General features: G+C 40.8%; 1 protein-coding gene across 7 annotated transcripts in view; it reads left to right on the top strand.

Moving 5' to 3' along the window:
* The window catches only part of SUGCT (succinyl-CoA:glutarate-CoA transferase), a 475,994-nt gene that overhangs the window by 232,388 nt on the left and 227,024 nt on the right, over window positions 1-16,582 (top strand). For all 7 annotated transcript variants that reach the window (XM_053264039.1, XM_053264038.1, XM_053264045.1 and 4 more), the window contains exon 12: window positions 1,954-2,056. In XM_053264039.1, coding sequence (XP_053120014.1) covers window positions 1,954-2,056 — 103 coding nt within the window. The remainder of the gene's footprint in view (window positions 1-1,953; window positions 2,057-16,582) is intronic.

Below are 16,582 nucleotides of genomic sequence, written 5' to 3'. Positions count from 1 at the left end.
CTCCTCTCTCTCAACTGCAGAACTGTGGGCTATTTCAGCATTTTGTCACATGAATGGTTCTTTATGTCCTCTCACCCGCTCTTGCTGATCAGTGGTTTCCAGCCCTTTAAAAGGGTCTTCTCTTCTCTGTGTCTTTCAGTACACCGATTAAGCAATACTAAAGTCCTAGCTGCAAGCTTTGGGTGTTCATTCAGCATCTTGGGCATAAACGTTTGCCTCATCCCTGACTTCAGGTTGGCACTCTCTTGTGTTAAAGGGGATGATGCTTTCTGCCAACAATTGTTTGCATCTTCTTCTTTACTTTCGGTTAGGTATTGTCTGACAGACCTGCCTGTGAACCTCTCCTCTGTGTGCTGCAAAACTGTCATGTCACTTAGGATGTGGTGTCAACAGTGATTTCTTTCTCCCAGGGACCCAGTGGTGTTCACATGATCAACACGAGAGCGCTGCTGTTCTCACCATTAAAAATAAGTGCAACATCCTCCAAAGCGACTTTTAAGAAATTATAGGAGATTGGAAGCAATTGAGTGATGTCAGTGGATGCAGGGAAAACAACCTCTGGGCTTCAATCCTCTGCGTGCTTACTTGGGGACGGGGAGCTCCTCTAAGTCTGGGGGAATTTACTGTTGTATAGGATTGGACTGCAAAATACTCTGCATTAAGTTCTGGATGGCGGTGTGGGATATCATAGTATATGGCTGGTGGTGAGATGTTATTGTTGGGATATGTGCAATTATTAAAGTTCTCATTGATACTGTTGTATTAGTTGGTTCTGCTGTTATTTACACCTTGTAACTGTAATTGGGATAGTTGGCAGAGACATGTGGCCAGGAGAAGGAGAGGAAGGCAGCGAGGGGCCCATTTTAAAATCTAGTCTCCGGGCCCACTCCAACCTTGGTATGCCCCTGAAAAAACACCAGTTCCGGTTGCAACCTGGAGATGCTGATCATACAAAAGAGTTTTAACAAGGCTTTGACAACATTCCTAGCCTTGTATCAGGCTGCATGTAGACTGCTATTTGCCGTGTTTCGTTGCTGCAACGCATACTATATGCAGATGTTCAGGGATCTCTCTCTCTCTCTCTCTTACACACACACACACACACACACACACACACACACACAGACACACACAAGGAAGCAATCCTAAGCAGTTCCTCTTTATAATGTCAATATAAGTGCTTCTTTTAATGTTGCTTCTTATTTGTATTTGTTCAGAATTGTCTGTGAACTGCTACTAAGTAACTTCACTTAGCAAAGAGGAAGCAACGCTGTACTAAGAAAAACAGGAAATGTGTGTCTAATGATGTGAATATGATAATAATGTAGAATTCCATAAATGGCCCCAAGCAGGCAACCAAATAAACCAAAGAATTTTGGTTTGCAGAGGATGAATATAGTATATCATATGCAAAACCGGATGACCTCAGGACAGATATTACAATCATACAACACATAAATATGTAATCAATGTTTTTATCTGACCAACAGTTGTGGTTGTTAATTGGGACATGTGTTTCAGATGTAACAGCGGGGAAAACTTTGTGAAGCTTTGAATTGGATCTTTGTGTTTAAAAATAGAACAGTGTTTCTCCCCCATACACAGGACTCTTAACCACATCACATCTATCTTTTTGTTGTGAAAAATAAAGACATGGAGAAAAAAGTGAAGCTCATTACTGTAATTAAGAATGGGAGGAAATGTACTGGCTTACATTTGAAACTGCTGATAATTTTGGTTTGTATCGCTGCTGGATCACATCAGAAAATCAGATAGAATTGGAAGTCAGTCTAAGCATGATTCTTGCCCCAAGGCTTGGTCTCCTTATTTCCGAGAAACACGTGCAGAACATTTTTACTGCATTTTTTACTGTTTAGATAGAAACTAACTTTAAAAAAAAATTCTGGCTGAAATGAATAGTTCAAACCGCATGCTCCTTTTTTAAATTCCTAGGTTTTTGGAAAAAGAGACCACCAAATGGCTAGAGCTCTTTGAAGGTTGTGGTGTCCCATATGGTCCAATCAACAGTATGCAGCAGGTGTTCTCGGATCCTCAGGTCAGTTCTCTTGGTTGCACTTTGAATGTTTATTTAAAGATATTCCAATGACTGCTTCCTTCCCATACATCCAGCTTTTGCTAATGCTGTTGTACAAATAGTTTTTACTACTTATTATCATAAAACCAGCACAGAGTGTAATAAAGGGATAACTTACTATAGGAATTTTAAAAGACAAACCCTAGGACATGTTGGCTCTGTTTTGTATCATGTCATGCTGTTGGTCCATCTGGGCCTGAGCCACATCCTGATTGCAGTTCAGCAAACCTTCAGAACACAGGAGTTTGCTCTGCAAATTCTGGAATGGCTTCCTCTGTGTGAGTTTAAGTCTGTATTGTTCTATATCCAGCTGTGCAATCCAGTATGGTTGCAGTTTGCTGGGCTCTGGCGTGTTGTCAGCAGTGGTCAATAGGTGATATTCTATTCATTTAATTATAATTGTAGTTAATCTTATGGCAAAGTTTGAGCCTGGATTACTGTTTCTGAGTTAGTGGAAAAGCAGGATTTCTGTCTCTGAATGCCTCACAGTCTAGAGTAACAAAACAGAGATTTTGTTCTAGTTTTGTATAAAATCACACTGGCAAAGATATTTAGCTACCCTAAAAGCTGCATCTTTTATCTTGGTGCATAAGGAAATATGTATTATTTTATTTATTTGTGTATTAATCATATTTCTATACCGCCTGATATAGGCATCTCTAGGCGGCGTACAAAGTTAAAAACATAGTGAATGTAAAACAATATAAAAACAGTTAAAACAGACCGCAGAATAGTTAATGCACTGTTTTCCAAGATTAAACGAGCTAATCAAAATATTAGCGTTAGTCTTTCATCACTTTTTTTCAGGCAAAAAGTTAAAACTTTTTTCCAAGAAGGCATGGAATAAAATATTTCCTCTTCTGTATACCCAGAAGTAGCTGGAAACTATCAAGAGTTTTCTGCCAAACCTGGTTGGATCAGTTGTTCTAACCTTATTGCTAGCGACAGAAATAGTGTTATTTATCCTAAAATTAGGTAAATGCCATATTTTCACATACACACCTTGCATGCAGAGATAACCCGTGCACCTAAGTATGCCCTGTGGACAGCTAGTAATTTTGTTTGAAAGGCCATACATAGCCAGCACTGCTGCATTGCCCACACTGTCCTGCCACCGCCAAGGAGCTGCCTCGGCCACCATCCCAAGGAGCCTCGCCAGTGCCAACACTGCTCCTGAGCCAACACAGCTTCTCATTGTAGCTCTGAAGGGAGGCGCATGCTGCTCATTGTTTCCTGTGCCTGTCACCAGTGGCCACTGCCTGGGAAGAGTGGGGCTGTCATTGCCACTGCTGGGTGTGCTCTGGCCTGCTCTTCTTGATACCGTTGGGGCTTCTTGGAACTAGCCCCTTGCCCCTGGTATGGGAACTGGGAGCCAGGAGCCTTTTGCCACCTCCGGAGGCCTGGCAAACAGTGCATGCTGCCCGAGCAACACCTCTGCCCACTGCCTTGCACTTGAACTGTGCCTGGAAAGCCTCGCTGAAAAACCCTGCCAGGCAGAATGGAGACAGGAAGGGCCGTCCACCCCCACCCCCCAGGATTGCTGTCATATGTAAAAATAAATTAGGATAATCTGCGTCCATTTAGATCCCAGCACCCCACTTGTGGGAAAGGGGGGAAAGTCTAATCCACAGGGTATACATGCAAAAAATATGGTAATCTATATCTTGCTGCAATTTGTTAATTAGTTAATGCTGTATAATGAAACAGACCTATTCAGAAAAGTCTACAAAAGTTTTTCTGCTTCAAATGCTAATATGCTGAGAAAAACTTTGTGACAATTTAATTTAATAAAGCAGTCAACAATAAACACAGGCTAAATAAGGAGTAAAATACAACCAAAATGGGAGATATTTGGGTCACATTTGCCAGTAAACCAGAGGTAATTCACACAGTCAAAAACTATGTTTTACCCTGGTTTGGGAGCTGTGTGTGCTCCCAATTTTTGGTTGTGTGGAAGCAAGGTAGGTGGAAAAGCTGCCCAGGTTTTCCTCCCAACTTGCTTCCACACAATCACATTTACCCAGGTTTTCCACTTATCTTGCTTCCACACAACCAAAAATTGGGAGCACACACAGCTTCCAAACCAGGGTAGAACATAGTTTTTAACTGTGTGAATGACCTCAGTATGTGACATTTGAGACGGATACATTGATTTTGGGACGGATACATTTATATAGACAACAAGGAAATGTGTGATGATAATATGCGAAAAGATGGCCACTACATCAGGGTGGAAGTGTTAGTAGATTAATGGACTATAATTCATGGAATGAGGCAGTGCAATGCTGACATTGCCTGTGGTCAATTCAAAAAGCCAACTTTCTCACTTTGTAATTTCTACAGGGATTTAAGCCTTCATTTTGAACACTTATAGGAAGGTGTTTTTATAAGTCTTTAGTGAGTAGTTGATACACAAGGTGGTGCTAAAATAGCGATTATGCATGTATTCAAAGGGCTGCAAAATATAAACATTTGTAGCACTGTGAAAAGTGATATTTAAAGATCATAGTGGGAGGAAGACTGGTTCCTTAACATGAACATTCAGGAGTCCTTATTTAACAGTCTGCAGGCAGACATTTTAATTTTCTTTCCTGGTTTCCTGTTTTGTGGTCACATCAACTTCTAGTTCCAGCTCTCTACTCCGAAATCATTACAACCTTATTTTCTTGCTCTTCCACTGGTTAATCCTTTCCCCTCTTTATTTTATTTTATTTCTGTACTGCCCTTCCAAAAATGGCTCAGAGCAGTTTACATTAAAACAAAACTAAAATCAATTAGCTATTAAAATAAAAACTGTAAAAACAACATAAAACCATTATTAAAACAATTAAAGAGTTTGTAAAACCCTGGAAAACCAGGCCAAACCTTTATGGTTTAAAAACAGTTTAAAAACCCTGGAAGACCAGGCCAAACAGATAGGTCTTAAGGGCTCTCCTGAAGGCCAATAATGAACTCAGATTATGGATATCTGCCAGGAGTGCATTCCACAGCCCAGGAGCAGCTACAGAGAAGGCCTGCCTCTGAATTGCCACCAGACCTGTTGGTGGCAACTGAAGATGGACCTCCTCAGATGACCTTAACATGCGGTGGATATCGTGCAGAAGAAGGTGCTCTCTAAGATAACTCGGACCTAAGCTGTTCAGGGCTTTAAAGGTAATAACCAGCACTTTCTATTTTGCCCGGAAACATATTGGCAGCCAGTGCAACTGTTTCAAAAGAGGCATAATATGGTCTGTCTGGGTTGCCCCATAGACCAAACTGGCTGCCACATTTTGAACTAACTGAAGTTTCTGAACTACGTACAAAGGCAGTCCCACACAGAGCACATTGCAGTAGTCAACCCTGGAGTAGTCAAGTACCACTGTTTTTGTTGGGAATTCTCTCTGGTAGGAGAAACACTTTTTCATTATAGCAGAGTGCACAGAGGGACAACACAGCGGAATTTAGTTAAGGCATGCATGTATGCTGAGAGTAAAGTAACTTGGAGCCAGTTCATAGTTTCAAATCAATATATATGGCATTTATTAAAGAACTCCATTCTAGATAGAAAAGTGAGGAGTAAGGATCTCTAATCTGTCTATTTAGCTGGATGCAGATGGATTCTGCATCTCTGCACACATGGTGCAGGGAGAGGAGCTTGCATGTTGCAAGGTAGAAGGAACAGGAAGAGAAGAGAGGAAGGAAGGAAGTTAGTCCCTGAGAGTAGCAATCTACATTCCAAAGGGATAGTGTCAGAGCAGTAGAGAAGTGATGACCAATGTCTTGACCCTCTAGCCCTCTGATTCACTAGTCTGTCCTCCTATGTCACTGAGACAAGAGACAGCGCAAAGTCCTTCACTTCTAACAGTTTTGAGGTCATCCTCTTCAAGGAATGGACTCAGCTGTCGAATCAGCCGAAGCTGATAGAAAGCACTCCTGGCCATAGCCTCCACCTGAGATACCAGAGTGAGGCCTTGGTCCAGGAATACTCCCAAGCTCTGTACCTGCTCCTTCCGGGGGAGTGCAACCCCATCCAGCGCAGGAAGGTCTAACTCATCCCTCAGACTCTGAGTCCCTACAATGAGCACCTCCATCTTGCTTGGATTCAGTTTCAATTTGTTATCCCTCATCCAGCCCATTATTGCATGTAGGCAGGCATTTAGGGAATGAATGCCATTTCATGATGATGAAGTTGAAAAGGAGAAGTAGATTTGGGTGTCATCAGCGTATTGATAACCCCTAGCACCAAATCTCCTGATGACCTCACCCAGCGGTTTCATTTAGATATTAAAAAGCATTGGTGACAGAATGGAGCCCTGGGGGACTCCATATAACAGTCCCTGTTTTGAGGAGCAACTGTCACCAAGTTCCACCATCTGGAATCTACTTGAGAGTTAGGTGAGTCATTATTCCTGACATGCATTAGACGAGTCTGGATGGTAAGATTTTATATGGCAAAAATGGTGCTCAACAAATGATAAGAGATATTTTGAAGACTGCAGAGAGACAGGAAAACCATTCAAATAAAATAACCAATTAGGGCTATAGGGATTGTTATTTGAGGTGTGTTGGTTTCTTTTTACTTCAGATACTTCATCAACTGCATTTATAAGTTTTAAAAACTTCACATTTGGACAAAAATGTATTTTCCACATCTCTTCTCACCTGATGGGAGCAGCATCTAGACTTAGTCATGATGAAGCATCATTCAAATTAATGAGATCTTAGTTAGTCTTGGTTAATTTGTCTCACTGATTTCAGTGATGCTGAATTATGATTAACAAGCCTGAATGCAAACTCCTGTGTCTTTAAATGAAAAGCCAAACTGTGTGGTTCTGTTGAGAAGTCACATGAGCAAACTTACTTTAGTTTTGTCTTGATTTAATGCTATCCATTTCTACTCTTGTTTGATATATCTACACATAATGGATTTGCTTTACAAGTCCATTGCATATCTCTCAATTGCATCTCAGTTAATTTTAGTAAATGTTTCTCCTTTTTGTGAATGATGGAGAGACTTGAAGAAACTGGATAACAGAATCTGCTGCTCTCTGATTCAAACCATCCGCATTTGTCACTAGACAATTGCACTGTGTGCTTATAAACAGCTAGTATGTTTGAAAGTTTCCACCCTCAGTTTTGCTCCATTATATTGCATCCAGGCTTGTGCTATAAGCTGGAGCCCTTTAGTGTGGGTACACTTTTTAAAAAGACTTTAGCTGGAATATGCTGGAGATCTAAATGTTATTTAGTTATTTCTATCTCAGCAAACCCTTCCCACTTAAGAGTCAAATTACTTTTTAAATTCAGGGGAGTTAAAAAAGTTAATTGTTGTCTGCTATGAAGGGTAGTAAAATGAAAACATCAGAAAAACAACTGGGTTTGTCACCTGCAAAAGTGAATTCAAGGATTCAAGAAAAACAAAAAAGATTGAGGAATTGCATTCCAGCATCATATCCTCCCAGCACATGGGAAATTAGCATGCCAGGGAGAACACTAGACTAGAAGTCTTCCTCTTGATGTTCTCAGAGAGTTTTTTCCTTTTTGGAATCATTCAAATACATAATCCCCAACCGCCGCAGTTCTCTAGGGCATATGGAATGTGGCTGATTTAAATGTTCATTGACTAACTAAGGAAGCGCTGATACAGCAAACATGTAGCATGGACTTCCAGGTGAGGTGTTTTTCATCAATCTCCCCTTTGCTCTGAAGCTAACTGTCATTCCCTAAAATATGTCCATGAGGGTTACACAGCACTCAGGGACATATTTATTGTGCCATAGTACATTTTAAAATTCAGAGATACAGTATTTTAGCAGTGGAAAACCGATGAGATAGTCAACATTAGAATCATTTATTTTGCTTGACATGTAAATGAGACAAAATATTTATAGAATTTGTTGCAGTCAGGAAAATTGCAGTCATACTGGCCACTTTTAGGCAGCTTTCCAAGTTTGCATTCATTTTTTAAAAATGTCCTTTTAGTCAAGCCAGGACTGTGCACTGCATTAAAGCAATTCTCCAAAAGTTCTAAACGTTTGCTAGAGGATCCCAAAATGGTCCTATTCAGTGTGGAACTTGTGCATGACATGCAAGATCAGATTCAAGTTTTGGAGTGATAAACAACCATTGGCTTTTTTGTTTTAAAAAAATCCAATTGGAAATAGTCACAATTCTGCTCTCCCCCCCCTCCCCCGCGGCCAAAGTAACAGAACAAAAAGCCAAACAAGCAAGTATTGTGCAAGGCAGCAGCATTCAGCACGTGGGATGCAGTCAAATGTCTTTATCTGCATGGAAGTGGATTTTTTTAAAAAAATACCACTTTCCAATCACCTGTAGTTTTGAAGAGTCTGTGGGAAATAAATTGGGAAAATACTGGCTTACACATCCAGACTAGTGCAATGAACAAAGATACAACAAGGAGATCATGTAGCTGAATGGATGCTCAAAGCTGCGCAATCTCTTGTGCTTTTGGTCTGTCTGTAAAGCACTGTGCTTGTGTAACAAGAATAGTGGGAAACTTTGCATTATTCCCTGCAGGCTTTATGGACTAAGGAAGAGGTTTCAGGAAGAGGTTTCACAGCAGCAGGAGGAGCATCACATACATCCTACATCCTGTTTTACCACTGCAACATTAGTCTGGAACCCAAGCTCTTGACCAGTGGCATAGCTAGGGGAGAGGGGGCCTGTGTTTGCTCCTCTCTCCAGCGGCCCCTCAGAGTGATGGAGATAATGAAAAAGATAGAGAGGGATGGAGCTGGGGGACCCTCAGGAGCTGGGGGGGGTGATTTGGACCCCTTCGCTCAATTATAGATACACCCCTGTTCCTAACTTAGTGTACTAACATTTTTGGAAGGGGAGTATAGAAATCGAATACATAAATAAATAAATAATAAATAAATAAATAAATAGCTAACGAACATCCTTACACTAGTATAGCATGTGTTTGCACTAGCACAGCATCAGTCAGGGTGTCAGCCATTATAATTATGACATATATTGCTATAGGATATCTCAGATTAGGATAGATTGACAGAGTCATGTTTTGATCCAGATATACTGATAAGGTTTGGGCTAGATATTAATTCATTCAGATATTTAGACTAGCTGTTCTCCATTCATCTGGATATTCATTGCCATCCTACCATTATGAGCGGCCCTAAAAATAAAAATCCATAAAATAGGGGAGACTTTTTCTAATGATCCAGTTGATATACCACACAAGTAGAGGATATCAGGTATAAGACATCACCACACTGCATCATTTCTCAGAAATATTGGGAGGGAAATAGTTCAGATCTGAACTATCACAGCTGTCCCTCATTCTAGTTCATGCCAAACACCTGCAAGCTCTAAAAGGATACCAAAACAAAACTCCACCCTATGGCAGGCAGCCAGCCCTTAATAACACTTCCCCGACTTCGTGTTGCCATGAAAATTAATTTCAACATTTTTTTAAAGATAAAGGAACCTTATTCTTCCTCTCCCAGAAGTCCAGTCCAGTTCCTTTAGCCACTCTTCCAAAGCGGATAAGTACGCTCCAGAAATAAACACACAGCTGAAGTAGTGACGTTTTTGAATACTGAAAAGTATCTCTTGTTTTCATCTGGTGTTATTCCTGGGAAGTTACAAAGTTTGTTGGTTTTGTTAGCGATTCTGAATCACCTGTTGCTTTGTCAGGGAACATCTGAATGGCAGCTCCCCATACAGATGGAAACCATGAGACACGTCTTTTGAAAAGGCAGGCAGCTTCTATTCATTTAAGCTCTATCCCTCCAAACTCCCCCATCCGGTCAGTAGGAAGCCAAGCATTATAACAGTACAATCTCTGCTGGGCCATCAATGACCAATTGAGTGTGTGGAAGGTAAGGGAACCCAGTAGGTGTTGGTGCCTGTGAAATATCTGGGCAGACATATGGGTACTGCCAGCCACACACATTGTCACATCTGAACCAAAAATTCAGATGACACACTCCAACATGATTTTTTTTAATGGAGGTTGGAAGTAGGAATAGGACACTATGGAGTTTCCTTGGTCAGACCAGCTAGGACATGTCACTGTATGGTGAAAATGGCCCTTTGATCTTCATAAGCTGAGGAGCACATATTTTGCATTCCAAAGGTCCCAAGTTCAGCCCCTAGTATTCCAGCCAAACAGATTATTATGTATCAGAATTGGGAAAGGTCACTTTCTGAGAGCTGCTGCCAGTTAGAGAGGACAGTGGGCATTTCCAGACAAAGGGATATTCTATTTGAAACTATTTACATTTACCTTCTCTGTGTCCAGATTACATAACTCTATGTTGCGCTAGATATTAGTGATTGTAAACAGGTTGTTCAAACTTATTACTTCCTCCATGCACTTTTATACACCGCCACCTGCTGGCCATTTGTAGGAAATCTGTAATGAAAGTCATCAGCGATGAAAGTCACAGACTACTTTTAAAGTAGTCTCAAAACACACAACTTCTTTCATGAATTTCCCACAAATGGCCAGCATAATAGCATACAGAGGAAGTAATCAGTCTGACTGATCCATTTACAATTGCTAATATGTAACATGAAAGGAAATACATAATCTGGAAAGAAAGGAAGTAAACAGGAACAGCTTCTGTTTTCAAAAGGAATATCTCCTTGTCTGGAATTGCTCAGTGCTGGGCTAGATGGACCAATGGTCTGATAATACCGGTCTGATAACCTGTTCTTGTACCACACAGACAGGTCCTACATAATTAAGTCTGAACTTATCTCGGTGAAAATTCTCCCAACACCATGTTTTAAGCACTCACACTGTGTTGTGAAAGTTACAGAATACCAACCAAATTACTCTCTCTTTTTGGAATTGCTGACTATGTTTTTCGCACAGCGCATAATTAGTCTATGGAATTCTCTGCCATGGGATATGGTGACAACCACTAGCTTGGATGGCTTTAAAGGGGGCTTAGACAAATTCACAGAGGGCAGGTCTATCAATGGCTACTAGTCTGGTGGCTGTGGGCCACCTCCAGTCTCAGAGGCACAATGCCTCTCAATACCGGTTGCAGGGGAGCAACAGCAGGAGAGAGGGTTGTACATACCTCTTGCCTGTGGGCTTCTTAGAGGCATATGGTGGACCACTGTGCAAAGCAGCATGCTGACTGGATGTGCCTTGGGCCTGATCTGGTAGGGCTGTTCTTATGTTCTTAGTAAATGTTTTTTGACTCTTATCCTAGTCAAGTTAAATTATGCTTTCCGCTATGAAGCTGCCAAAAATCTTCAACACGCAGTTTCCTAAAATGGAAAGACAGGTAATACATTTGGATTGGCTGTACTTAGGGGAAAAGTGAGACTGGAGTTCAGATTTGCATATATTGTATATGTTTAATATTGTATATGTATATATTAATATGTTAAGATGCCAGTAAATATGGAGTAGATGCATTAGAGAGACTCCTGTGAAACAGAATTATAAAATGATACCTGAATTCCTATTTTACTTTTATAATGGCATTTTGAGACGAAGCGTCAGTGGCATTTTAATGCTGTTGTCATCAGTACATATTCAGTCATCAGTACTCATTCAAATACATACACACTCAACAGCCAAAGTAATGTCAAATTATTAGACTGTCAAATGTTTCTCTTTTAAAACGGCTTAGATAAAACGTAAGAGTTTTTATGTATGTCTGTAGGGTTGCATGTCTGTTCTAACGTTCATGTATGTTGCGTTGAAATTCTTGAGACTATTCACAATTCATTGTTATTAGGATTTTACTCTAAATCCACAATCCAGTGCATTCTTTTGTGTACAGCTTCAATGAGAGCAGGTAACTATGTGTGGTAAATTGACTATATTACAAAAAGAGTAAATGCTCCACAGGGATCATCAATGCTTGTAGATCAATGGTAATAGATATTCTTCTGCAAGTTTCCAATTACCAAGTCACTTGTCATTCCTAGCAAAATGAAAGTTGAGACTTTGGGGGTGACTGAATTCACTCCCCCCTTCAAATTTCCATATATAATATTTATCTGAGGCAATTTGGATTACCAGGAATTCAACTAAAAATGGGAATCCGCCAGGAAGCTTTCAAAAGTTTACGTGACAGGTCAGCTTCTCTGGATCAGAGTGAAAAGTTTCTAAGTGGTCTTGGCATTTCTTCATTTGGCTCCTAGAGCTTGAAATGACAACTCGACCTTTCAAAGTTGTTTAGATAGTATCTTGCTTTGGAGATCTTCCTTGTTGTCTAAACCTTTGTTTAGTCTTCCAATGTTTTTGAAGATAAGAGTTCCAGCAGAGCGTCAGTGTGGTGTAGTATATAGAGTGCTCGACTTGGACCAGTGCAGTCTGGGTTCAAATCCAAGCTTAGTCACCACATGAGAGGTATGCCTGCTGCTCCAAGCTCCTTGGAGGTATGAAGATGGGTTCATATATAATTAATCATAATCCTGGGCTTTAGTGAAGTGAATCAAGCATGCTTTAAATATTGAAGCCATTTCTCTTTAAAAGTTTATCTTGATTGAATAATTACGACTCAATGGATAGGCTTTACTTCTACTCAGGGTCAGCCTAGTCTTTGTATTTGTGGCTAGAAAGGTCTTTTTTTCAAGGTCAGATTAGAATCTGTATTTTATTTGTTTGCTATATTTATATGGAGTCAGACCATTAGTCCAGTCATACCATCTACCACAGACTCTCAAAGGTTTGGAACAGGATATTTATCCTCTGCCCTAACTGGAGATGCCAGGGATTGAGCCCAGGACCTTCTCATCCAAAGCACATACTTTACCACTGAGCTCCATTGCTCTAGAGCGATCTAAGGTGGGTTCCTGTTGTCTGTTTGTGATACAATGAGATTTGAATTGTAGAGAGATGGTTGGCGGTTGATGCTTTCTTGCATGTCCAGTGTCAGGGGTTGGCATCATTGAGCACCTGCCAAGGCCCCAGGGCCCTCATAAAGTCTACTGCTGATCCCTGAGACCATCTCTGTGCTCATAATGTTTGAGAGATGGTGATGGAGTGACTCCTTCAGGACCCATCCAAGTAGGAGGGGACCCATGGAGAGCAGGTTTGTGTAGAGCCCCCTGGGACCTGAAGCTGGCCCTGCTTGGACAAGATGGCCTCATGGTATCTTCTATATATATATGTAGCTTTGAAATCCCTGCTAGCTGTATCAGGGCAGCTATATGTGACTTCTGTATCTCAGCTAGCCACATCAGTGCAAACTGAGTGCATGTCTTTGTGTGTACGCAATACATTTTATATGCCAATACCAAATATATAGTGGTAGCCTGTTTCACTGTGATTGCAACTGGTGAGCAGATTTGCTGCGCTTGCCTGATGCAGGGCACTGATATAGCTGCCCCAGTGCAAGATGCTCTGTGCAGTTTTGTAGCTTTACATAACACCTCCAAGAGGGAGAAGTTGTTGTAGAATTGATAAAATTGATTCACCCCAGGTCATCAATTTACCATTAACATGGGCATGAGAGGGCAGCCAAGATAAGGGGGAAGGTGTGGATTATTTACTATCGAGAGTTTGTAGAGACACATCAACCTTGCAAATGTGTTGATCGTGCTGTCTAAAATTGTGATTCTGTTATTATTTATTTATCATATTTTTATACTGCCTGATATGTACATCTCTAGGTGGTGTACAAAATGTAAAATATTTAAAATTCAAAACAGTTTAAAATACATGACACAATAAAAACAGCATAAAACAGTTATTAAAACAAATTGTTAAAACTATTAAAACATAATTCTAATTAAAAGCCTGTGAAAACAGGAGAGTCTTGAGGGTCTTCCTGAAAGCAAACAGAGAAGAAGATGCTCTTATTTCAGCAGGGAGCATATTCCAAATATTCCTGGGGCAGCCACAGAGAAAGCCCGATCCTTGGTCACCACCAAATGGGCTGGTGGCAACTGTAACCGGACCTCTCCAGAAGATCATAACATTAATCCTAGCTGATTAATGGTAAGGAAACAGGAAACAGCTCCTCACTAGAAGCATGCAGTTAGGGAAGCCAGAAATGTTACTAAATTATGGAGCAAGACATGACAAGACCTTCAGCCCCCTTCAGTCTTTCGTATGTCATCACCTTTGATCACATGCTGAAATCTTCCCCCTCCAACTGCAACAGCCTATTTGGCAAGTTTACATTGGGAACCGTTTTAATTTACAGTGGTCCCTCGACTTACAAACTACTCGACATAAGTATTTTTCGAGTTACAAACGGCAGTTTTCGATCCGGTTTTAGATGTGGTTTTTTCGACTTACAAATTTTTAGATGGGGTTTCCTCGACTTACAAATTTTTAGATGGGGTTTCCTCGACTTACAAATTTTACACGCAGTTTCCTTGACTTGCCTGCCTGTTTACTGCCTGTTTATTCTTGAAAAGAAATGTTCCTGTGCAGTTTGCAAGCCTTACTGGGGGTCTGGGTCTTTTTTCTAGGCTCCGGAACGCATTAATCCGTTCCCAATGCATTCCTATGGGAAACCGCTTTTCGACTTACGAATTTTTCGACTTACAAATGTGCATTCGGAACGGATTAATTTTGTAAGTAGAGGGACCACTGTATATACTTTTTTGTACACCCATCATGCTGTTTGTGTTTACGTAGGCTTTTATCAATGATATATTGGTGATATCAAGTCTGCTTTGAAGCACAACCTTTTAATCCTTCAAAATAAAAAAAGCAGATCTGTGATTCATAATAAGAAAGAAAGAAAGAGAAAGAAAGAACTTCAACAGTGATTAAAGAGACCTTTGAGATGGTCCAAATTAGTTCCATAAACATGACGCAGGAGGTGTATTGTAACTTGCAAAGTGTGTGTGGGGTGGGGGTGCAGGGGAGACAGCACTCTGCCATGTACTGTGGTGCCCTATATGCTCTTGTGTTAGTTGCAGTACACATGAAGAGCGTTGAATGTGAACCCCAGTTGTCTAGAAAGCAGTGCTGCAACTGTCATACAAAATTTAAAAAAAAAAAAAATCCTTCTCAGCAAGGCATGCTCCAGTATAGCTCCCAAGGAAGCTGCCGTGAAAGAATTGAAGGAAACTGATATACCTGTTCATGCTACAGTATGTCCTTCAGATCCAGCAATCATTGTTCAGCCCTTATCTACTGGCATTTAGACGGACATCCTTGCTTGCTACATCCTATTTTTTGGATGTTTTAGTTTACCACTTTCTTATAGGAGAAAGGAAAATGTAGTGTTGGAGGTGGGTCCCGTCCCCCCGCCCCTTCTCTTCATGGTTCACCTTATCCTGCCTGCATTCTGTTCCACTAATAGGGGGATTTTCAGTGGAGCAGGTTCAGTCTTAGAAATACTGTTAGATTTTCTTCTTTGTTCTCTTATACTGCACTTTCTTTTTCTTCTAAGACTCTATTTCTGGCTTCATACAAAGGCTCTGGCTTAGGATCATGGCAGCCTGTTGCTGGTGCTGCATCTGGAAGTGGTCATATGATGCAGCTCCACACAACTTGTAAAACTGCACACATTGACTTTTAAATGCTGAATGCTTTAAAGTCCCACTTGAGAGAGAGATGAGCAAAATGCCAAGGGTACAGAGTCATTGGCCTACACCATGCCTGCTCAACTTAGGTCCCCAGCTGTTTTTGAACTACAGCTCCCATAATCCCCAGCCACAGTGGCCAATAGCCAGGGATTATGGAAATTGTAGGCCAACATCTACAGGAGGGCCAAAGTTGAGCAGCCTTGGCCTACATGCAGCAGGGTCACATGTGCTAGAAGCTGTCCTGAGAATCAGCCCTCAGTTACAGATATGGATTGTAGGCCAAAGCTCTGCAAATGCAGTGGCAGGGCTTCCATTGACAGAGCAACAAAGCCTCACATGTTTGATCATCATTCACGTTTCATAGGAAGCAATGGGGAAATGTGTGTTGTTCCATTTGCTGTACTGAATTTATGTTTACTATATATATGGAATGCTTAGCTTGAGGAATGGTGAAGAACTGCTAGTTTTAGTTCTATACAAGGATCCATAAAGGAGGACATGGGTGCTCCACTGTGCAGTCAGGCACTGAGCAGATATTAAGAGCATTCTTCTGTTTGATTGACAAATTACACCCCACCCTCCAAGTGTATACCTTAGCGTATGCTTAATGTGCGGTGTTCAGATGAGATAAATACATAGTTGGAAACATATGTATCACTCAGGTACACTTAAGAGGGAACCAAGATTGGCTTGAGCTCCTCTCAGTTGTACCCTTGGTTACAAATGCAAATTTCCTACTACAGAATATGTGTGAAAGGCTTTTGTGTTGCTCCTTGCACTCCTTTGTAGCACTTGCATTCGAAAAGTGTAGAGAATGGCAGTTGTCCTTAGAGGAAGAACAATGCAGAAGACAGACACCAAACTTTGTGATTCAAGATGATAAACTTCTAGTTGCCAGCTTTTCTTCTTGATGTTTTTTTAAAAATGGGATAAAATGATAATGGGATGTTAGCAGATAATGTATTGATTTTAGTCATTTATAAGGAAAGATGGGCAGGCGACAGA

This window comes from Hemicordylus capensis, chromosome 6 (genome assembly GCF_027244095.1).
Source record: "Hemicordylus capensis ecotype Gifberg chromosome 6, rHemCap1.1.pri, whole genome shotgun sequence".
Taxonomy (NCBI): domain Eukaryota; kingdom Metazoa; phylum Chordata; class Lepidosauria; order Squamata; family Cordylidae; genus Hemicordylus; species Hemicordylus capensis.
The sequence above is the reverse complement of the archived record's forward strand: the minus strand, read 5'-3'. Positions and strand labels throughout refer to the sequence as shown.